Here is a 24,379-nt window from a genome sequence, read left to right as displayed (position 1 = left end):
AAGTTAGTGCTTCCAAATAAACCCGTTGGACTATAACCTGGTGTTGTGTGATTTTTAGCTTCTTTCAAGTATGTTTGTAAAGCTGAAAAGAGTCTCTACAGAAGCCAATAATTAACCGCTGACATGCAGATGCCGGCCGCGGAGACAACTGGCCGGTTCACTTTGATGCGTGAAATGAACGTGAGGGCAAGAAGTTACAGACCCGCTGTTGGAAATGAGAATTGCTGAGGTCTGGGAGAGGGAGGGAGCGCAGTGACTGCCGGGAGGAAGGGCACGGCGGACGCGGTGACTGCCGGGAGGAAGGGCACGGCGGACGCGGCAGCTGCCGGGAGGAAGGGCACGGCCGCAGTGCACTGTGGGTGTTCGAGCCGGCGTTGTGAAGGTGGTGTTCGGGGGTTTTGAGCAGCGAACAGCAAAATGGCGATGCACATCCCCAAAGCGCCGGGCCTGGCCCAGATGCTAAAAGACGGAGCGAAGGTGAGTCTCTAAGACGGGGTTTTGGGGTTAGTGTGCCGTGTAAAAGGGAAGGAGCGCGAAGCGAAGCGAAGCCGTGCAGGGGCTCGGGCCGTTCAAAGGGGCAGCGCGTGCTGTCGGAAAGTTCCAGAAGGGCCGAGAAACATCGGCGGCCGGCGGCGGCTTCCCGCCCCGAATCCTTTCTCCCGGGGAGACGGGAGGAGCCCGGCTCGGTCCCGCAATGAGCCGAGGCCAGGGGTTAACTTCGGGCTCGGGGCGGGCAGCGGCCTAGTGGCCCGGGAGCTGGAGCCTTCCCCAGCCCCGAGCCGGCCTTATTTCCCCCCTTTTCCACCCACTCTCGCCCGGGCCCCTCCACCCACGCCCCCTTCCCCTCCCCCCCCCCCCCCCAATCTCCCACCCCCCCCCCCCCCCCCAATCTCCCACCCCAGCCTCGCTGCAGGTTTTAATATTTAATTGATATTTATCTGTATTTATTTATATTGCAGCATTTTTCAGGCATGGAGGAGGCAGTTTTCAGAAATATTCAAGCTTGCAAGGAACTGGCTCAGACAACACGCACGGCTTACGGTCCAAATGGTACGATTAAATTGCCTCTTGTAATTCGGACGAAGTATTTCGTTTCACTCTTACCACTGGTGTTTATGTAATTTTTTTGTTTAAAAAAGAACCTTCTTTGTTTAGGAATGAATAAAATGGTCATCAATCATGTGGAGAAACTTTTTGTTACCAGCGATGCTGCTACCATACTACGAGAATTGGAGGTAGGTGGTCAGTAACTTCACTTCTGTCTAACAATCCAGGTTCAAGCTATTTTCTATTCAAGAAAAACCCCATTGGAGGTCTTATTACTCACCAAGAGGCAGGTAGAACTTAAATCTGTGCTTCTTGTTTATGAAATAGGGGCACTGCCACTTCACCAAAAGAGGCATGAGCAATCCAATTTCAACATTTTCTAGTCAACATGTACAGAGATGTTAATATACACCTGTGGAATAGGTAGGACTTGAGCCCAGGCCTCCTGGCTCAAAGGCCAGGGATGTTATGATTGTGCCACAACTCTGTTCATTCAAAGGTGCTTTGGGCAGAAAGCTACCACTGAGGTTGAAAGTCAGGATGTCCTATTTACAAGGTAAGTGCTTTAACCCACTAAGCCACGCTGCCAAGTCAATCCAGTTTGACAATCCAATATTAGTGTCAGCTCTTGGTTTGCAAAGTAAAGCTTTAACTAATGAAGGCTAGGGAGCTGGAAGTTCTTACAAACGCCAATTGACAACATTGTGTGTCTTATATTTAAAATTTTTGCAAGGTTGGATATTGCTTCAATAAACTTAGTGATACACACTGACATAATGCATGTTTTCATTGCATTCCATTTAGAAGAGCATGACAATTTTGATCAAACCCAACCCCAATCTTACCAGTCGATCTCTTTAGGGTTTACAAATTTACATTCTTTACTTGGAGAGAGAAAATCAAGTGTTGGTAATCAATTTTTTTCATAAGTCATGATCTGTTTTTTAATAGACAAGATTCACTTGATTCTGAATCAACTTTGCTCTGGTTTGAAGCAATTTGACCTTCAATCTTCCTTAAGATTTGTGTACTTTATTTGTTTCCTCTTGCCCCATGATAGCGAGATTTCCTTTCTCCACTTATATAAAATTCTCATCCTGTTTCAAACTTACCTCTCTCCTCCCTTCCTTTAATCCCCTACAGCCTCTCAATTAGCAGGTATGCTTGTGCTTCTTCAGTTCTGGCTTGTGTGCAGTCCCAATTTTTGTTCCTCTTTAACAGTTGTGCCTTCACTGTAAGTTTTTGAAATCCCTCCTAAAAGGTCAGAGCAACTATTTTCTCTTTCCCAGTGCACTTTAAAACCTACCTAGTTGAAGAAACATCTGGGTATCCTATCCCAATATCAATAATCATTTTACAGTAGCTACTGTAAAAACAAGTCATAAAAATACATCCATACTTTTGAGCTCAGCATCAAAACTCCCCTGTTACTTTTCTGTAGCAGTATTTCTAGTCATTTGAACCATTCTTGACAGTTTTCATACTGTATTGTGTAAACAATTGAATGCACCAAGAACTTTTGTTCTCGTTTTTGGGGATTCTTTTTAACTCTTGTATTTATTGGATGCAGGTTCAGCATCCTGCTGCAAAAATGTTGGTAATGGCTTCCCACATGCAGGAACAAGAGGTTGGAGATGGAACAAATTTTGTGCTAGTTTTTTCTGGTGCTCTCCTGGAACTAGCTGAGGAACTTCTGCGAATGGGTCTTTCAGTTTCAGAGGTGAGTAGCTTTCAAGAAATTGAGGTATTTTCATTTCATAGTTTTGATGTGATTTTTTAAAAAAACATAATTCATGTGATGTTGATATTGCTGGCCAGGTCAGTGTATAGCGCCCAGTTTCTGAGCACATTCCTGTGGGTCTGGGGTCACATGAAAGCCATGTAAGGTTGGCGGGTTTCCTTTCCTACAGGATGTTAATGAATTTTTGGGTTTTTTTCTGATAATCGACAACTGATTCATGGTCGTCATTAGACTCTTAATTCCACATAGTCATACAGCTGACTGTTCGGTCCAACTTGTTCAGTCCAACAGACATCCCAATCTGATTGAGTCCCGATTTGCCAGCATTTGGCCCATGTTCCTTCAAACTCTCTTTATCCATCTACCCATCTAGGTGGCTTTTAAATGTTCTAATTGTACCTCCCTTCACCACTTCCTTTGGCAGCTTGTTCCATATGTGAGCTTCTCTTTGTGTAAGTTACCCCTCCAGGGTATTTATTGAATTCCAATTCCACAATCTGCCATGGTGAAATTTGAATCCATGACTGTAGGATTTTTGAATTGATAATCCACTAATAATATCACTGTAATTGCGATGTTGCATGATATGTTTTTTAATAGGATAGACACTTGCAATTGTAGATATATATGCTAGTTAGCAATGGCCCAAAGTACACATTGAATGCATTTCTATTGCTTATTTCTTCAGGTCTGGGTATTTATGTAATGAGACCAATGGTCCCATGTGATTGTTTTTGTGATATTTTTATTTTACAGGTAATAGAAGGATATGAGGCAGCCTCTAGAAAGGCTCTAGAGATTCTTCCAGACCTAGTCTGTTCCTCTGTGAAGAACTTGCGTGACACAGAAGATGTGTTGCCTGTGATTCGAACAGCAGTAATGAGCAAACAATATGGCCATGCTGATTTCCTAAGCAAGCTAATTACACAAGCATGTGGTATGTGTTTGATTCGGGTCAATAATAAACTTTTTTTAAAAAAAATGTTGAACCTGAAAATTTACATTGAAGGCATGAGTAGTAATTACTTTGTTCTCCTTTCAGTTTCTATCTTTTCGGAGTCTGGGCATTTCAATGTGGACAATATTAGAGTTTGCAAAATTTTGGTGAGTCTTATCAGTTAAACATAATTTTTTGGCTGTGGTTTAGATTATTGTAGCTTCAAAATTGTTAGTGTATGTTCTTTAAAAAGAAAATAGTGCTGAACTGAGAGATAACTTAAGCTGTCCATTATGAATTGCTTAACAGTGTGTGAATCAGTTAGTCCATTCAGAACTTTGATGTTGAATTTGACTCTACGATTAGTTTCTGAACTATGAATCATGCTGTCATTATTCGGAAGTACAAGCTTTCAGAGTGCTGTCTGTTTGTCAGCTACTTGATGAAGGAGCACTGCTCCGAAAGCTTGTACTTCCAAATAAACCTGTTGGATTATAACCTGATGTTGTGTGATTTTTAACTTTTTCCTCTTCAGTCATTCCTATGTTACTATGCTTTTTGTCATTTGTCAAAAATCTCATAAATTTATTCTATCATGCTTTGTTTTCTAATGTTTCTGTGAAGTACTTTGGGGCATTTTATTTCATTAAAGGTGCAAAATAAATACAAGTTTTGTTCATGTAGTGCTATAAAGGTTTGGTTAAATTAAGTTGAGTTTTGCAGAGCACTGATTTTAATTTCAGTTAAATGGATTGTAGATATCCTTGTGGCCTTCGGAAGGAATATTAGCTTACCTGAATAATATTGCTCTGATATAAGAAAAGGACTGGAATGCTGATGTATTGTTGCTTTGTTTTTTTCTTAGGGATCTGGCATGCTGAATTCATCAGTGCTTCATGGAATGGTTTTTAAAAGAGAAACCGAGGGAGATGTTACCTCTGTCAAAGATGCTAAAATAGCAGTATATTCTTGTCCTTTTGACTGCATGGTGACAGAAACAAAGGTAGCGTAGTTCAGTATCTGTTTGGTAACCTTTCATGAATTGTAATTCTTGGAAAACATTTTTTCACTAGATTTGGATGTAGAATTGAAAAACTGCCCAGTATTAGAATCTATTGTCCAGATATAATAGCAGATCGTTCATTTGGAAACGCAAGATAATAACAGTCAGTGTGGTGTTACGAGGGAAAATCATGTCTGACAAATTTATTAATATTCTTTAAGGAGGTAACAAGCAGGATACAAAAAAGGAACCAGTGGATGCAGTATATTTGTTCCCAGAAACCACTTGATAAATATACATATATTAGGCGATGTAGTAAGAAAAGACTACAGTGGTGGATATAATATATTAGATGAAAATGTGTTGCTGGAAAAGCGCAGCAGGTCAGGCAGCATCCAAGGAACAGGAGAATCGACGTTTTGGGCATCAGCCCTTCTTCAGGAATGAGGAAAGTGTGCCCAGCAGGCTAAGATAAAAGGTAGGGAGGAGGGACTTGGGGGAGGGGCGTTGGGAATGCGATAGGTGGAGGGAGGTCAAGGTGAGGGTGATAGGACGGAGTGGGATGGGGGCGCGGAGAGGTCAGGAAGAAGATTGCAGGTTAGGAAGGTGGTGCTGAGTTCGAGGGATTTGAGTGAGACAAGGTGGGGGGAGAGGAAATGAGGAAACTGGAGAAATCTGAGTTCGTCCCTTGTGGTTGGAGGGTTCCTAGGCGGAAGATGAGGCACTCTTCCTCCAACCGTCGTGTTGCCATGGTCTGGCGATGGAGGAGTCCAAGGACCTGCATGTAATTGGTGGAGTGGGAGGAGGGAGTTGAAGTGTTGGGCTACAGGGTGGTTGGGTTGGTTGGTCCGGGTGTCCCAGAGGTGTTCTCTGAAACGTTCCGCAAGTAGGCGGCCTGTCTCCCCAATATAGAGGAGGCCACATCGGGTGCAGCGGATGTAATAGATGATGTGGATGGAGGTGCAGGTGAATTTATGGCGGATATGGAAGTGTCCCTTGGGGCCTTGGAGGGAAGTAAGGGGGGAGGTGTGGGTGCAGGTTTTGCATTTCTTGTGGTTGCAGGGGAAGGTGCCGGGAGTGGAGATTGGGTTGGTGGGGGGTGTGTACCTGACGAGGGAGTCACGGAGGGAGTGGTCTTTTCGGAACGCTGATAGGGGAGGGAAATATGTCCCTGGTGGTGGGGTCCGTTTGGAGGTGGCGGAAATAACGTCGGATGATACGCTGGACATGGAGGTTGGTGGGGTCGTAGGTGAGGACCATTTGGGTTCTGTCCTGGTGGCGGTTGGAGGGGCGGGGCTCAAGAGCGGAGGAGCGGGAAGTGGAAGAGATGCGGTGGAGGGCATCGTCGACTACGTCTGGGGGGAAATTGCGGTCCTTGAAGAAGGTGGCCATCTGGGTGGTACGGTTTTGGAACTGGTCCCCCTGGGAGCAGATGCGGCGGAGATGAAGGAATTGGGAATATGGGATGGCATTTTTACAGGGGGCAGGGTGGGAGGAGGTGTAGTCTAGGTAGCTGTGGGAGCCGGTCGGTTTATAGTAAATGTCCGTGTCGATTCAGTCACCCGAGATGGAAATGGAAAGGTTTAGGAAGGGGAGGGAGGACTCTGAGACGGTCCAGGTGAATTTGAGGTCGGGGTGGAAAGTGTTGGTAAAGTGGATGAACTGTTCAGCCTCCTCGTGGGAGCACGAGGCAGCGCCGATACAGTCATTGATGTAGCGGAGGAAAAGGTGGGGGGTGGGGCCAGTGTAGCTGCGGAAGATGAACTGTTCCACATATCGTACGAAGAGGCAGGCATAGCTGGGGTACATGCGGGTGCCCATGGCTAGTTCATCCACTTTACCAACACTTTCCACCCTGACCTCAAATTCACCTGGACCGTCTCAGACTCCTCCCTCCCCTTCCTAGACCTTTCCATTTCCATCTCAGGTGACTGAATCGACACGGACATTTACTATAGATCGACCCACTCCCACAGCTACCTAGACTACACCTCCTCCCACCCTGCCCCCTGTAAAAACGCCATCCCATATTGCCAATTCCTTCGTCTCCGCCGCATATGCTCCCAGGAGGACCAGTTCCAAAACCGTACCACCCAGATGGCCTCCTTCTTCAAGGACTGCAATTTCCCCCCAGACGTAGTCGACGATGCCCTCCACCACATCTCCTCCACTTCCCGCTCCTCTGCCCTTGAGCCCCGCCCCTCCAACCGCCACCAGGACAGAACCCCACTGGTCCTCGCCTACCACTCCACCAATCTCCATGTCCAGCGTATCATCCGACGTCATTTCCGCCACCTCCAAACGGACCCCACCACCAGGGACATATTTCTCTCGCCTCCCCTATCAGCGTTCCGAAAAGACACTCCCTCCGTGACTCCCTCGTCAGGTCCACACCCCCCACCAACCCAACCTCCACTCCCGGCACCTTCCCCTGCAACCGCAAGAAATGCAAAACTTGCACCCACACCTCCCCCCTCACCTCCCTCCAAGGCCCCAAGTGATCCTTCCATATCCGTCACAAATTCACCTGCACCTTCATACACATCATTTACTGCATCCGCTGCACCCGATGTGGCCTCCTCTATATTGGGGAGACAGGCCGCCTACTTGCGGAACGTTTCAGAGAACACCTCTGGGACAACCGGACCAACCAGCCCAACATTTCAACTCCCTCCTCCCACTCCACCAAGGACATGCAGGTCCTTGAACTCCTCCATCGCCCGACCATGGCAACAAGACGGTTGGAGGGAGAACGCCTCATCTTCCGCCTGGGAACCCTCCAACCACAAGGGATGAACTCAGATTTCTCCAGTTTCCTCATTTCCCCTTCCCCCACCTTGTCTCAGTCAAATCCCTTGAACTCAGCACCGCCTTCCTAACCTGCAATCTTCTTCCTGACCTCTCCGCCCCCATCCCACTCCGGCCTATCAACCTCACCTTGACCTCCCTCCACCTATCGCATTCCCAACGCCCCTCCCCCAAGTCCCTCCTCCCTACCTTTTATCTTAGCCTGCTGGGCACACTTTCCTCATTCCTGAAGAAGGGCTGATGCCCAAAATGTCTATTCTCCTGTTCCTTGGATGCTGCCTGACCTGCACTTTTCCAGCAACACATTTTCAGCTCTGATCTCCAGCATCTGCAGTCCTCACTTTCTCCTCGATATAGCATATTAACCTGATAGAGGATTTCCTAACTAATAGAAGACAGGGTTGGGGTAAGGGGGACATGGTTCAGAATAGCAACCTATAACAATGGAGTGCCACAGGAATCAGTCCTGCAGTCATAGTTATTTACAATCTATAATACTAACTTGGATGAAGAAAGTGAATGTACTATAGTCAAGTTTGTAGAGGACAAATGACTCTAAATGGGAGATAAGGCAAGTGTTGAGGATGACTGCACAGGGATGTAGACAGGTTAAGCAAGTGGGTAAAAACTTGGCAGATGGAATGTAATGTTGGAAAATCCGAGGTTATGTACTTTGATAGAAAGGAGCTAAGTATTATTTAGATTGCAGAGGGAAACTTGGAAGTCCTTGTCCACAAATCCTAAAAAGCTAGCATACAAGTTTCATAGAAATCATACAATCCCTACAGTGTGGAAACAGGTCCTTTGGCTCAACAAGTCTACACTGACTTTCCAAAGAGTAACCCATCCAGATCCATTCCCCTACCCTATTACTCAACATTTACTCCTGACTATTGCACCTTAACCTACACATTCCTGAACACTATGGGCAACTTAGCATGGCCAATTCACCTAACCTGCACATCTTTGGACTGTGGGAGGAAACCGGAGCACCAGAGGAAACTCATGCAGACACAGTGAGAATGTGTAAAGTCTACACAGACAGTCACCTGAGGCTGCAGTTGAACCTGATACCCTGGTGCTGCGAGTACGCAGTGCTAACCACTGAGCCACCGTGCTGCCCCTTTTAACATGTAAAAGAGAAGACAAATGGAATATTGGACTTTATTTCAAAGATTACAGAGAATAACAATGGAAATTTTGCTAAAACTGTTAAGACACTCTTTAGGCCATACCGAGAATATAGTCAACAGTTTTGATCCCTTGCTAAGGAAAAGTATACTGGCATTGGATGCAGCACAAAGAATGTTCAGTAGGTTGATCTCCAGTATGGAGGAGAAGTTGAATAACTTGGACCTGTACTCATTAAATTTTGGCTTATAAGAGAAGACCTTGGAAACATTCATGTTTCTTAGGTGGCTTTAAAGGTAGATGTGGATAGATTGTTTCCTTTTGTTGGAAAGTCTAGGACAGAGAGCATAATTTGAGTAAAGGGTATCAAGTTTAAGACCGATTTACAGCAAACAATCAATTAGGATGTCTGATCAGTGGACGAGTTGGACCGAAGGGTCTGTTTTCATGCTCTATAAGAACTAGGAGCAAGAGTAGGCAATTCCTCAAGTCTCCTCCACCACTCAATTAGATCGTGACTGATTTCGTCTCAGCCGCGACTCTACTTTCGTATACTTCACACTTCCCATAACTTGTTGACTCGTTACTAATCTTCTCCTTAAATTTACTCAATCACCTTTACAGGACAGGTAGAGGCCATTCGGTTCATGACTGCATTGATCCTCTGAAGAGCACCTCGCATTTACCATGGCTAATGCACCTAGCCAGCACACTGCAGCGAAATTTAGCATGGCAAATCCACTAAACTGTGAGGAAACCAGAGCAACGTGCAAACTCCCACACAGACAGTTACCTGAATCAGCCGCAGGGAACAGGGTTTGATGCCAGAAAGAATCAGTACTAACCGCTGAGCCACTGTGGATGTTTCAGTGTCCACTGCATTTTAGGGCAGTTAATTCCACCAATTAGCAAAACAATTTCTTCTTGTCTCTGGATTAAATGTTACTCCTTCTAAACCTATGGCCTCTCGATCTATCATTTTCCATTAGACAAAACATCCTTTCTCCAACCACCTTGTTAATTCCCTTTATCATCTTAAATGTAATCCCCTTATTCTTCTAATCTTGAGGCCAATGGCTCAATGTTTCTTCGTAAGACAAACAACTCACCATGGAATCAATCTGGTGAATCTGGAATTCTTTCCCTAGTGCCACAACGATCAGTGCTGGTGTTTACAGTTGTTTACAATGCATATTGGTGACTAGGATGAGAAAAGTGAATGCAGTATCGCCATGTTTGGATGGTACAAAAATGGGGGGTGTAAGGCAAGTGATGAGAACAATAGTCTCTACATTGATGTAAAAGGTTAAGCACGTAGTTAAAAACTTGGCAGATTGTATTGTGGGAAAATCGAGATTATGCACTTTGGGTGTGCAGAGGAATGAAGAGGCTGTGATATGTATATTCAAGGCTGAAATAGATAATTAATCATGGAGGGAATATGGGGTTGTTGGGAGAAGGGAAAGCGAAGTTGAAGGATATCCGATAAACCATGATCTCATTGAATAGCAGAGCAGACTCACTGGGCTTAATGGTGTACTTCCCCTATGTCTTACGGTCTTGCGTTATTTTAAAAGATTATACATGGCAACATTCTTTTAATGCTTAAAATGTGATATTACATCTATATTACACAGATGTTTAGTCTGAACTTTGAATTTGAATGGAAAAGAATAATTACTGTAAATCTGTTGTCAGAAAATTTAATTACTGCTAAAGATTTGATGGTCAGGTTCATGTAAATTGTTTTGGGTGAGTGTTGTCCTTGTCCTTGCCTGCCATATTGCTCTCTGTCTGCTGAAAAATTTGAATTGGATAAAAAGCAGTTTCCATCTTTTTAAAAAGAAAATGATGCTGGTGGTTAGACTTTGAGATACAAAAGTCTAGTAGTGACCATGATTTGTCTTTTTATAAATGATTTGAATCGATGTTCTGATTTGTACAATGATAACTTTGCAAGCCGGAGATTGAGAGCTGCGACTTGATTATAGTTGCTATTTGCCATTATAATTGAGCAGTGTGCACGTAGTGTACTCTTGGATAACCTAAACTCTCCAAGAACAGTTGATGTGTTAAAATTACTTAGGTATTATGCAAACATTCTTATACCTTACATTCAAGTCACCTATTCCAAACATCAATGTATGCATCACTAAAAGCAGTCAAATTAAATATGAATTGCAAAATCAATCTTTTCAATGCACACCTTTTTTGTTTGAAGGGTACGGTTTTGTTAAAGAATGCAGATGAATTAATGACGTTCAGCAAAGGGGAAGAGGATCTCATGGAGGTTCAAGTAAAAGCTATAGCAGATGCTGGTGCCAATCTAATCGTAACTGGAGGGAAAGTAGCAGACATGGCTCTACATTATGCTAACAAGTATCAGCTGATGGTGGTCAGGTAAACTGCTTTATGAAGTTGTTTGACACCACATTAATTTCCTTTTCATGCTAAGCCAATCTGAGTGTGCTAATATTGATCATAACTTTCATTATACTCGCAGTTTTGCTTGCTGAATGTGATATTACCATCTGTATTTTATGCTTGTGGGTTCCATTCATTATTTCATGTACTGATGATATGGAGGAATTAGTCTCATGTTAAACTGGTGTAATATTTTTCAAACTTCTAAGGATTTAGTGAGGCGTTTAACAAAGTGTATACATATGAGTAATGGCATTAACATTGGCTGTAGTGCTCTATTGAATAAATAAAGAGAGTCAACTGAATATTAATAATGCAGAAAAGGCGTTTGGGTCCCTTTGGGTAAATTACGAGAAGGTGCAGGCACTTTTGGGATAATGCCATGCCTAGAATCACTTGATCTGTGAAGAGAGTGAAGAGACCATTGTGAAAAGAGTAGCTAAAAGTTGTAAAGAGCTTTTTTGTGTATAATAAATTTACACAAGGCCCAGGATTTGGTGGAAAATTAGCAGTCAAGGATGTAGCATTATGTTAGTGTAGTGGCAAACTGCTCCATTGGGTAACTTTGTATTTGATAAATTGAATTGTTTTGCTCTGCTTTGGATTGGATTCCGAAATGTTTGCACAATATTTGGTAATTTTAAAGAAGTCTAAATGGCTTCTCATCGTTGGTGTTCCACTTTTTGTTTTTCCCCAGGTTAAACTCTAAATGGGATCTAAGAAGACTGTGCAGGACAGTAGGAGCGACAGCCCTTCCAAGATTGGTGGGTAGAATAGCAAATGCTGACCCAGAATCATTGAATTTAACTTTTCTGTTTGACTTTTAAATTATCTGAATTTTTTCAGACGCCACCAACTCCAGAAGAAATGGGATACTGTGACAGTGTTTACTTATCAGAAGTTGGTGACACACAGGTGGTGATATTTAAGCGTGGTGAGTTTTTTTAGATATTAAGCATATCAATCTAATAGTTGATATGCTTAAGTACATTTTATTTCCTTGACATTGACTGCAAAAAGCAGTTTCAGGGCCCCATTTTTTCAATGAAGAGGAGTATGGCGGTGTTCTTGGGATGAACAATAAGCTTGCTCTCCTGATATGTTTATATTCTTCTGACCTCTGAGACCTTAGTTTAGTGTTTCATCCTGTATATAGCACTTCTGATTGCTAGTGTCTCTTGGTATTCCCCTGGAATGCCAGTCTTGGTTTTTGTGTTTAAGTGGATAGATCGAGTGAATCCTTAGAGTACAAAGGCAGTAGGAGTATACTTAAAATGGAAATCAGGAGGGCAAAAGGGGGACATGAGAGAGCTTTGGCAAATAAAGTTAAGGAGAATCCAAAGGGTTTTTACAAATACATTTAAGGACAAAAGGGTAACAATGGAGAGAATAGGGCTCCTTAAAGATCAGCAATGTGGCCTCTGTGTGGAGCTGGAAAAATGAGGGAGATACTAAACGAGTATTTTGCATCAGTATTTTGTGTGAAAAAGGACTTGGAAGATATAGATTGTAGGGAAATAAATGTTGACATCTTGAAAAATGTGGACCTGATCAGGTGTACCCTAGAACTCTGCGGGAAGCGAAGGAAGTGATTGCTGGACCTCTTGCTGAGATATTTGTATCATCGATAGTCACAGGTGTGGTGCCAGAAGCCTGGAAATTGGCTAAAGTGGTGCCACTGTTTAAGAAAAGGAAGGACAAGCCAAGGAGCAAGTGACCAGTGAGCCTGACGTTGGTGAACTATAGACCAGTGAGCCTGATGTCGATGGTGGGCAGGTTGTTGGAGGGAATCCTGAGGGACAGGATGTAATGTATCTGAAAAGGCAAGGACTGATTAGGGATAGTCAAAATGGCTTTGTGTGTGGGAAATCATGTCTCATAAACTTGATTTGAGTTTTTTGAAGAAGTAATGAAGAGGATTGATGAGGGCAGAGTGGTAGATGTGATCTGTTTGGACTTCAGTAAGGCAAGGCTTGACAAGGTTCCCGATGGGACACTGATTGGCAAGGTTAGATCTCCCACAATACAGGGAGAACTAGCCATATGGATGCAGAACTGGCTCAAAGGTAGAAGACCTTTGGGTGGTGGTGGAGGGTTGCTTTTCAGACTGGAGGCCTGTGACCAGTGGAGTGCCACAAAGATCGGTGCTGCGTCCACTACTTTTCATCGTTTATATAAATGATTTGGGTGTGAGCATAAGAGATATAGTTAATAAGTTTGCAGATGACACCCAAATTGGAGACATAGTGGACAGCGAAGAGGGTTACCTCAGATTACAACAGGATCTGGACCAGATGAGCTGAGAAATGGCAGGTGGAGTTTAATTTAGATAAATGCAAGGTGCTGCATTTTGGGAAAGCAAATCTTAGGAGGACTTATACACTTAATGGGAAGGTCCTAGGGAGTGTTGATGGACAAAGACCTTAGAGTACAGGTTCATAGCTCCTTGAAAGGGGAGTTGTGGGTAGATAGGATAGTGAAGAAGGCATTTGGTATGCTTTCCTTTATTGGTCAGAGTATTGAGTATAGGAGTTGGGAGGTAATGTTGCTGCTGTCTCTGTCATTGGTTAGGCCACTTTTGGAATATTGCGTGCAATTCTGGTCTCCTTCCTATCAGGAAGATGTTGTGAAACTTGAAAGGATTCAGAAAAGATTTAAAAAGATGTTGCCAGGGTTGAAGGATTTGAGCAATTCGGAGAGGCTGAACAGGCTGGGACTGTTTTCCCTGGAGCGTTGGAGGCTGAGGGGTGACCTTACAGAGGTTTATAAAATTTGAGGGGCATGGATAGGATAAATAGACAAGGTCTTTTCCCTGGGGTGGGGGAGTCCAGAACGAGAGGGCATAGGTTTAGGGTGAGAAGGGAAAGATACAAAAGAGATCTAAGGGGCAACCTTTTTTTTCATGCAGAGGGTGGTACATGTACGGAATGAGCTGCCAGAGGAAGTGGTGGAGGCTGGTACAATTGCAACATTTAAAAGGCATTTGGATGGGTATATGAATAGGAAGGGTTTGGAGGGATATGGGCCAGGTGCTGACAGGTGGGACTAGATTGGGTTGGGATATATGGACGGGTTGGACTGAAATGTCTGTTTCTGTATTGTACATCTCTATGACTCTTTAACTCTGGAACTAGAACTTGAATCCAAAATTTTGCTTTTTTTTAAAAAGCTTAGTACCAGAGTTTTAGTATATTTCTGTGAAAGTTGAACCAGATCTTATCGTTTACAAAAAAACGGAAATGTTAACACTTTCGACTGTCGTGTTCGTTGGTCAGCCATTAATGTATTTTTTTAAGAAGAATCTTTTTGTATCTGTCGAGTTGCTTGTACAGAATTGTTAGGTGGAAAGTTCCTGTATTTTAATCTGCATATTTACAGTTACAGTAAAGCTAATGAATGTAAGAAAATTTTCTTAATTTAACAAATGAACTTGAAATTTCTTGTGGTCAGTCCATTTGTATTTGAATTAAGGAAACTAATCTGTGACTGACTTATTTCATATAGATGTAGTTAATGTTTTATCCAAAATTCTATGCTAAACTCAAAAGACTTAAGTATAATATTTGTTTGCATGTCACAAAGCGTCTGCTTAACTGATATTGCCCATTTCTGTTTCTTGAGTTGGGCAGAGTTGAAGCGTTTACCGTACATTATAAATCTTAATTTGATTGTCTGTTGCAGATAACGAAGATGGTTCAATTTCTACAGTTGTAATTCGTGGTTCTACAGATAACATAATGGATGATGTTGAGAGGGCGGTGGATGATGGCGTCAACACGTTTAAAGTTCTTACAAAGGTGTTGTGTACCTATCATATCAAATCTAGTGAAAGATTTCATTGTTTTAAGGGTTTTCATTTTGATCTTTGAGTTTTGAATCTGTTTATGGACTTTCATAGTTTGATTGCGCAAGCTTTACTCTACTTGAAACTGGTGGATTGATACTTGATGTAAATGTTTGCAATTTCTTCTATTGTTTCAGCAGTATGTCTATATAAATATTTCCTGCAAGACTGGCGATCTCCACTTCTGTATCATTTGAGAGTTGGCCACATGTTCTAGAATTTAATGTCGTGATCACACGATGGCTTTCAGAGGTGTATTTTGTCCTTTTTTTGTTTTGGTGAAGAAAGTTTGAGAAAGGTGTTGAGCTGTCTGCTCAGAGCCAATATAGTAAACAGTTTGTGAAGTCTTGAGGATTTTTTAAAAAGTTAGAACATTTAGAATGAGCCAGAATGTGTGGAGTCGAGCTCCGACTGAACCAAGATTTTTATTTTTATAGAATTTTGCAGTTGCTGGGTTTTTAAACTGGATGTGGAAGCTCTTCTTCCTCTTCGTATTACAGCTAAATGTTCACATGTAGGATTGCATTTGAATCTACTGCATTTGCCTTTGCCAGTGGTATATTTGTGGGATGTTACTATATTGGAATAGTTTTAAGTATCTGGGTAGTAGCAGTTAAGTCCATTCGTATTCTTTAGCTGTACTGTAAAAATACTATTTTGTTTACTTGAATTAAATTGAATTGAATTTATTGTCATGTGTACCGAGGTGCAGTGAAAAACTTTGTGAAAAGCAGGCAGATCACACAGTTAAATAGCATAGATATGTAAATAATAGGTAAACAGTGGCAAAAACAAAAACAGGTGAATACTAAGAGTTTGAGAGTCCATTCAGTATTCTAACTGTAGAAACTGTTACGAAACCGGCTGGTGTATGTGTTCAGGCTTCCCCGATGGTAGAGGTTGTAGAAAAATATTGCCAGGATGGGACGAATTTATGAGAATGCTGGCAGCCTTTCCTTGATAGCAGGCCTGGTAAATGGATTCTATAGATGGGAGCTTGGCCTTGTGATTGTCGGACTGAGTTCCCCACTCTCTGTAACTGTCTCCGATCTTGAATGGTACAGTTGCCATATCAGGTAGCGATACATCCAGACAGAATGCTCTTGATGGCGCACCTGTAAACGTTGGCAAGGGTATTTGCCGTCATGCCAATTTCCTCAGCTGCCTGAGGAAGAAGAGATGTTGTTGGGCCTTTGTAACCAGTTATCCACATGAAGAATCCAAGAAAGCTTGTTGTGGATGATTACTCCCAGGAGCTTGACACAATCCACTCGTTCCACCTTTGTGCTGTTAATGTGTAGGGGGGGCATGAGTAACATCTTGTCGAAAGTCAGTAATGAGTTCCTTGGTTTTGCCAGCATTGAGAGCCTAGATTGTTCTCTCTGCACCATTTTTCCAGCTCTTCCACTCCCGTCTGTAGTCTGTTTCGTCGCCATCTGAGATTCGACTGACTATGGTGGTGTCATCAGTGAACTTATAAATGGCATTAGTCTAGTATTTTGCAACGCACTATGGGTATACAGTGAATACAATAGGGGCTGAGTACGCACCCCTGGGATGCTCCAGTGTTGAGTGTTAATGAGGATGAAATATTGTCCCCAGTCTTCACTGATTGTGGCCTGTGGGTCAGGAAACTGAGGATACAGTTGCAGAGAGTGGGGTTTAGTCTGAGATCACTAAGTTTAGTAATTGGTCTCGGGGGAATAATAGTGTTGAAGGTTGAACTGTCGTCAATGAGTAGGATTCTTACATAGCTGTTCTTGGTGTCAAAATGTTCTATAGAGGAGTGAAGAGCAAATGATATGGCATCTGATGTGGATCTGTTGGTCTGATCGGCAAATTGGAGTGGGTCAAGAGTAGTGGGGAGACTGGAGTTGATTAATGACATGACCAGCCTTTCAAAGCACTTCATGACCACCGAAGTTAGGGCCACTGGGCGGTAGTCATTGAGACATGCTGCATGAGCCTTCTTAGGCACAGGGATGATGTTGGCCCTCTTGAAACAGGCAGGGACAATGGCCTGCTGCAGGGAGAGTTTGAAGATGTCCGAGAAGACCTCTCCCCATTGATCTGTGCATGCTCTGAATGCATTGCCTGGTACTCTGTCTGGTCCCATCACTTTCCTTGGATTCACACAAAGGAAAACTGATCTGACCTCTGCAGTGACTGTTGGGGTAGGTTCACCAGGACTTGTCGCAATAGATGTTACCACTCCACTGAAATTCTGCTCAAAGTGAGCAAAGAAGGTATTGAGACAATCTGGGAGGGATGTGTCATCGTCTGGTATTTTGCACTGTATCTTTTTAGAACCTGTGATGTCATTCATTCCTTGCCCTTGTTGTCGGGTGTCTGTCAGGGTCTCTAGTTTGAATCTGTATTGTCCTTGGCTGTCTTAATGGCTCTGCGAAGGTCATACTTGGATTCCTTATATTTGAGTGGGTCTCCTGAAGGCCTCACGTTTTGGTTTTTAGCAGGTTTGAGTAGTTTGACCAGTTGAATTGCATCTTGAATGCAACGCCTCTAATTTATCTTTAAAATAAACATGTTCAGGTCTATGCTATCTTAAAATATTTTGAGGAGGTTTGGTCTGGTCCGTAAGTGTTTCCAAATTAAATCTTCATTTCCTCTGGACTAATTCTGCCTGCTTTGGGGATTTGAATATACTCTTGCTGCCTTCCTAGTTTTAACTGGATGAATTGTCATCAATAGCTGATACAACATCTATATCTGTAGTTGTCTACAATTCACATTTGCATGTTATACAGTTTAATTTACTCAAATGTAGCAAATTATTAACAGCATTTGTAATTGACAGGATAAACGCTGTGTACCAGGTGCAGGAGCAACTGAGATTGAATTGGCAAAGCGGATCACAACCTATGGAGAGGTATGGAAGGAAACAATGTTTGTCCTTAAGAATTTTCCATTTAGTAATGAATAACTGATTCATTGGTTTCTTTTCAGTCATGTCCTGGTCTTGAGCAATATGGCATTAAGAAGTTTGCAGAAGCTTTTGAAAGTGTTCCACGAGCTTTGGCTGAGAACTCTGGTGTTCGGGCTAATGAAATAATTTCAAAGTTGTATGCAGTACATCAGGAAGGAAACAAAAACATTGGTTTTGATATTGAGGTAACTAAGCATTGATTTATAATATCAGCTGAGGAAAGTTCAAGTGAATATAAGAGTGCATTTTATGGTATTTTCACTCTTTTTAAACTGTTGCTTTACATTGTGCTATAACTGGTAAATTTCTTTGTCTGCATTTTTCACTTTTCCAAGTCAAAGTAACCATTAGAGCTTTACATTCAAGACGTTTAAATAAAAGCAGTTCATTGTATGCCGATGCACAGGAATTAATGTTTATGCTTGGCTGTCTCAAGTTTATTGGAAGATTTTTGACTATATTGTACTTTTTAGAATAAAAAATTTATATAGACCAAAATTACTACTATCTTAGTTGGATATTGTCAGACAAAAATTAAATGTCACCAAACATGTTACTCCAGATGCCATATCTTGCTGAAATATGAAGGGCTTGAAATGTCACTATCATGAAAATTTGTAAATATTGTGAAACCTGGTTTTAGTTTTTAAGACTACTTACGCCCTAGTAATTGTCTTATTAGTCATTCTTAACCTATTTAGGAATTTGTTTTCATTCATTCCATTGTTTTTTATTTGCAGGGTGAAGGATCAAGGCTGAAGGACATGCTTGAGGCTGGAATAGTAGACCCATACTTGGTTAAATACTGGGGAATTAAGCTTGCTACAAATGCTGCTGTAACTGTTCTGAGAGTAGATCAAGTGAGTGGTTGCCAGATTGCTGGAGTACTTGAAAAAAAAATTGAATAACAGTTATGTAAACATTTGACCTTTTAGGTTCCATTTGTGCATCATAAAACCAGGGGAAGCATATGTCAGATATAGAGAGAAGTGGAGAGAATCCTTAGAGTATAAAGGCAGTAAAAGTATACTTAAGAGGGAAATCAGGAGGGCAACAGGGGACATGAGATAACTTTGGCAAATAGGAGAATCCAAAGGGTTTTTATAAACATACTAAGGACAGAAGGGTAACTAGGGAGAAAATAGAACCCCTCCAATGTCAGTAAGGCAGCATATGTGTGGAGCCACAGGAGATGGGGGAAATACTAAACAAGTATTTTGCATCAGTGTTCACTGTGGAAAAGGACATGGAAGATACAGAATGTGAGGAAATAGATGGTGACATCTTGAAGAATGTCCATATTACAGAGGTGGTGGTGCTGGATGTCTTGAAACACATTAATTCCCCAGGACCCTTGGGTGTACCCTAGAACTCTGGGAAACTATGGAAGTGCTTGCTGGGCTTTTTGCTGAGATATTTGTATCATCTATAGTCACAGGTGAGGTGGCGGAAGACTGGAGGTTGGCTAATGTGGTACCACTATTTAAGAAAGGTGGTGTGGAAAAGCCAGGGAACTGTAGACTAGTGAGCCTGACGTCGGTCGTGCGCAAGTTGGAGTGTCCAGAGGGACAGTATGTACATGTATGTGGAAAGGCAAGGACTGATTAAGGATGGTCAGCATGGCTTTGTGTGTGCGAAACTGTGTCTTATGAACTTGATTTGAGTTTTTTGAAGAAGTAACATAAGAGGATTAATGAGGGCAGAGCGGTGGGTGTGATCTGTATGGACTTCAGTAAGGTGTTTGACAAGGTTAGATCTCATCGAATACAGGGAGAACTAGCAACTTGGATACAGAACTGGCTTGAAGGTAAAAAAGGGCTTGGTGGTGGAGGGTTGCTTTTCAGACTGGAGGCCTCTGACCAATGGTGGGCCACAAGATTCGACGCCGGGCCCATTGCTTTTAATTATTTATGTAAATGATTGGATGTGAACATAGGTACAGTTTAGCAAGCTTGCAGATAACACCAAAATTTGGAAGGTTAGTGGAAAGTGAAGAAGGTTACTTGGTGTGTAGCGGGATTTTGATCAGATGGGCCAATGGGCTGCGGAGTGGCAGATGGGGTTTTAATTTAGATAAATGCAAGGTGCTGCACTTTGGAAAAGCAAATCTTAGCAGGACGTAATGGGAAGGTCCAAGAGAGTGTTGCTGAACAAAGAGACCTTTGAGTGCAGGTTCATAGTTCCTTGAAAGTAGAGTCGCAGGTAGATAGGATAATGAAGAAGGCATTTGGTATGCTTTTCTTTATTGGTCAAAGTATTGAGTACAGGAGTTGTGACGTCATGTTGCGGCTGTACAGGACATTGGTTAGGCCACTGTTGGAATATTATGTGCAATTCTGGTCTCCTTCCTATCAGAAGGTTGATGTGAAACTTGAAAGGGTTCAGAAAAGATTTACAAGGATGTTGCCAGGGTTGAAGTATTTATGCTATCTGGAGAAGATGCATAGACTAGGCTGTTTTTCCCTGGAGCATCGGACGCTGAGGAGGCTCTTGACAGTGGTAATGTCCCTACCGCTGGCCCAAGAGGCCTGGGTGTAACAACATCTCTGAACAGGTTGATTTAGAAAAATAGGTTAAAGAAAAGCTTCCCTTATTAAAATGGCAACATCAGAAAGATGTCTACTTTGTAATTGTGATAAATTGAATATTTATAAACGTTTAAAACTTTGTTCCAGATGTCAATTGCAGGAGGCTTTTTTAATCGTCAAGCTTTTATAAAACAGTTTGTTCACTTCATTGGATAGCAACATAAACTGAAATCCAAAACATCTCTGGTGTCTATTACTCTTTTTTAATTCCCTTGCAGATAATAATGGCAAAACAGGCAGGTGGACCCAAACCACCAGCACAAAAGAAAGACTGGGATGATGACCAAGATGAATGAACAGTTCTAAGAATTTATACCACTTACTTATGGAATAAAAACCCTACTAAATGCAAATTGGATTTGATGACTTTATTTATGCAGCTTGTTTAGTTCTGACAAAACTATGGCACTGTGCTCAAGGGTTTGAAAATACTTGTATTGATCAGTCTAATAAATACATTTGGCTCCCAAAACATGCTTGTATTTGTTTATTCTGTTCTTAATCTGCATATTCTGCAACTTAATAGCATTAAAGTGCACTTGCTTGAAGTTTCAGTAAAATGGTCTCCTCTGGAACAACAACCCCTACTGTCCTATGTATCTTATGGTTTGTATTGCATTTGGTATAAGTTTGTGTTGTCCTTGTCACAACTTTGTTTCATTTATGGAGGCTGGATCAAATAATTTTCAATGATTGTTGTCACTGTTGTGTTTGGGTTTTAGAGGGAAAGGCAAGCTGCTTGAAACTGGGAGCATCAGAGAGGAGAACAACCTAGCATAGGGCACACTTACAAAAGCATGGTTTTAAAGTACTTAGTACTCTCACATTAACCAGTTAAAACACATGCCCCAAGGAATATAAACACTTTATTCAAGTTAATTGCCTGTGCCTTTAGTGAACTGTACATTACATTATACATAGCATTTGTTTCAAAATTCAGTTTTAACTCAACAACCAGCTGCCAATGCTTGTTTGGAAGAGTCAGTTGGTCTGATCAACAGATATGGTGGTCTTCCTCACATTCACATTCAAGCTTAAACATCATTTCATACATCTAGACAAGTAGAATAATTCTTTAAAAATTTTGAAATGTTCACATTTCAATAACGAGTCATGTTCTTAGGAAAATTGGGGGGCTGTGAACATTTTTACAATGCATGTTTTGTGAAAAGCACAAAACATTTTTGGTATTTTTGTATGGCTTACTTTCAATAACTATATTGCTTAAACTTTAACTACAATAGTACATGAGAGTTCATATTATACAAGCCACTTCTACTTGCATTGTGAAACCGTAGGCGATAATTATTTAATCTCAATGTTGCATAGATTTAGAAGCTAGATACTGCTTTCCATTTTTCTGCTAGAAATTAAACAAGTTATCTGTTTGGATATAAACTGTTTCCTAGCAGACAGTTAGAGAATTCTCTCATAAAAGAGCAGGTACGCCTGGGCACTTAAAACTTTAGTCTCTGGTACAGCTTGTACACGGGTATCACTTATATGGAACCAACTCCCCACGTGTGATTCTTCTTTGATTTCTGTTAAAATAAAAATGTAAACACAAAAAAATCACTGATAATTCAAACCTAAGTTCTAATTAGTGATCTACAACTGGATTAGTTTCATTTTGCTGACTTGTTAGAAAAATGAACTACATAAAAGCATGCCATAACACTGCTCAAGTGTAGAATGTTTTTAATCCCAAACTTGAAATCAGTAACTGAAAATTTCTGTAGAAATGCTTCAATCTTCTCAACATACCTGACATATTACTAAGCCAGTTTAGCAAGATATGTTTCAGGCTGTTAAGATTAACTGTCTGTCCAAAAATGCTAGGCAAAAGTAAGGCCTGGCGATTAGAGTTAAGAGTGTGGTGCTGGAAAAGTACAGGTCAGGCAGCATTCGAGAAGCAGGAAAATCGATCAGGAATGAGGGTGGAGAGATAAATGGGAGGGCGTTGGCAGCGATAGCTGAGAGTGCAAGAGGTGGACAGGTCATGGCAGTGCTGAGCTGGAAGGTTGGAACTGGGATAAGGGTTGGGGGGGGGGGGGGGGGGGGAGGGAATTAGGGTGGATTGTTGGTGTGTGTGTGTGGACCTGATGAGGTAGTCGTGGGGGAGCAGTCTTTACAGAAAATGGAAGGGGTGGGGTCCATTTGTAGGTGTCCACACTCTCGACTCTCCAAACATGCTGTCAGACCTGCTGAATGTTTATCTTCAGTAGTTTGCTTTTAATCTTATGTAGAAGTGGAGAACTGCAGAAGTTCCAGAGAGGAGTCATAGACTGAATGTTAACTCTTTTTCCACAGGTGGTGCCAAGTCTGTTTAGTTTCTCTAACACTTTGCCTATATTGACTTCTACAAAATGTGCCGTGTGTTATGTCACTTACCTGACAGTGTACATCTATTCATTGCATATTCAGTAAGACTGCTGCTAGGAGTCCGCACCTTGACATAAGCTGTATAGTGGCCTGACCTCATAGTGCCACTGTGTTCCACAACTCCATAGAGATTATAGAATACATTTGTACAGTTCTCTGCCACATTCTGCATTATAGAACACAGATGACAATAAATCGAACTGGCTAAAATCCTTAATTCACTCAATGAAGACAAATTTCTTGAATACATTTACACAGTTGTAGTCATGTTCAAAGGAAAGGAGGTATAATGCATATGCAAGAATATAAATAGGTAAAGAGAGAGAAAGGGAATGCAACTAGATAAGTTCAAGCAAAAATTTTAAATAAATCAAAATGTTGGCACAATCTAAACTCCAAAGCAATAGATGTTATCTTTGAAATATTCATTCTGAACAGATCAAATTTTCTTTGTTAAAATGAATGGCAAATGCAGTGAAAAAAATCTGTCAACAATACTAAAAATGCCTAGTAAAAGTGAGGGCTAGCATATGTCATGTACAAAGTAAAAGGGGAGAGCAACAGAGGCAAAGTTTGATGAAAGAGGAAAAGGTTTTAAATTTAAGAGGTAAAATTTAATGACACCAGTAGACTCTACTGCCTCAGCTGTGAGGCCTGAACTGGTTGAGAACAGAAGCGAGTCAGTCAGGGCAGGCAGGGACAAGGTAGGACTAATAAACTAAACTGCATTTATTTCAATGGAAGGGGCCTAACAGGGAAGGCAGATCAACTCAGGGCATGATTAGGAACATGGGACTGGGATATTATTGCAATTACAGAAACATGGCTCAGGGATGGGCAGGACTGGCAGCTTAATGTTCCAGGATACAAATCCTACATGAAGGCAAGGGGGGGTGGGGGGCATTTTTGATAAGGGATAGCATTACAGCTATGCTGTACAGAAATACATCCAGGGAAGTTATTCGGGTGGAACTGAGAAGTAACAACAGGATGATTACCTTATTGGGATTGTATTATAGACCCTCTAATAGTCAGAGGGAAATTGAGAAACAAACTTGTAAGGAGATCTCAGCTATCTGTAAGAAAAATAGGGTGGTTATGGTAGGGGATTTTAACTTTCCAAACATAACACTATGGCAGTCCCAGTCTAAGGGTTTAGATGAAGAGGAATTTGTTAAGTGTGTACAAGACAATTTTCTGATTCATTATGTGAATGTACCTACCAGAGACGGTGCAAAAGTGGAATTATTCTTGGGAAATAAGGCAGGGCAGGTGACTGAGGTGTCAGTGGGGGAGAACTTTGGGGCCAGCGACCATAATTCTATTAGATTTAAAATAATGATGAAAAAGGATAGATCAGATCTAAAAGTTGAATTTCTAAATTGGGGAAAGGTCAATTTTGACGGGATCAGGCAAGAACTTTCAAAAGCTGATGGGGGCAGATGTTCGCAGGTAAAGGGACGGCTGAAAAATGGGAAGCCTTCAGAAATGAGATAATGAGGATCCAGAGAAAGTAAATATTCCTGTCAG

The 24,379-nt window shown here is 41.8% G+C and overlaps 2 protein-coding genes across 3 annotated transcripts in view; one reads left to right on the top strand and one right to left on the bottom strand.

The window, feature by feature from the left end:
• Positions 1 to 317: 317 nt before the first annotated feature.
• On the top strand, positions 318 to 20,939 carry cct8 (chaperonin containing TCP1, subunit 8 (theta)). The gene is made up of 15 exons (XM_072584945.1): positions 318 to 477; positions 960 to 1,050; positions 1,156 to 1,235; positions 2,618 to 2,767; positions 3,545 to 3,725; positions 3,831 to 3,892; positions 4,591 to 4,728; positions 10,889 to 11,067; positions 11,789 to 11,855; positions 11,938 to 12,025; positions 14,773 to 14,888; positions 17,751 to 17,822; positions 17,900 to 18,064; positions 18,620 to 18,739; positions 20,686 to 20,939. The coding sequence occupies exons 1-15, from the start codon at positions 418 to 420 to the stop codon at positions 20,761 to 20,763; spliced, it is 1,647 nt and encodes a 548-aa protein (XP_072441046.1). The 5' UTR covers positions 318 to 417; the 3' UTR covers positions 20,764 to 20,939.
• Positions 20,940 to 21,316: 377 nt separating this feature from the next.
• Positions 21,317 to 24,379, bottom strand: part of usp16 (ubiquitin specific peptidase 16) — a 29,784-nt gene continuing 26,721 nt past the window's right edge. For both annotated transcript variants that reach the window (XM_072584943.1, XM_072584944.1), the window contains exons 17-18: positions 22,859 to 23,015; positions 21,317 to 22,008 (exon numbers count right to left, since the gene is read on the bottom strand). In XM_072584943.1, coding sequence (XP_072441044.1) covers positions 21,884 to 22,008; positions 22,859 to 23,015 — 282 coding nt within the window. In that variant the 3' untranslated portion in view covers positions 21,317 to 21,883. The remainder of the gene's footprint in view (positions 22,009 to 22,858; positions 23,016 to 24,379) is intronic.

The sequence above is a fragment of the Chiloscyllium punctatum genome, chromosome 15, assembly GCF_047496795.1.
Source record: "Chiloscyllium punctatum isolate Juve2018m chromosome 15, sChiPun1.3, whole genome shotgun sequence".
Classification (NCBI taxonomy): Eukaryota; Metazoa; Chordata; class Chondrichthyes; order Orectolobiformes; family Hemiscylliidae; genus Chiloscyllium; species Chiloscyllium punctatum.
The sequence above is the reverse complement of the archived record's forward strand: the minus strand, read 5'-3'. Positions and strand labels throughout refer to the sequence as shown.

Excerpts from the sequence above, each read along its gene's own strand:
- cct8 (XM_072584945.1), top strand. The coding sequence starts at position 418 with ATGGCGATGCACATCCCCAAAGCGCCGGGCCTGGCCCAGATGCTAAAA. Across the intron at positions 478-959 it reads TGCTAAAAGACGGAGCGAAG|CATTTTTCAGGCATGGAGGA; the intron begins GTGAGTCTCTAA and ends TTTATATTGCAG. Across the intron at positions 11,068-11,788 it reads TATCAGCTGATGGTGGTCAG|GTTAAACTCTAAATGGGATC; the intron begins GTAAACTGCTTT and ends GTTTTTCCCCAG.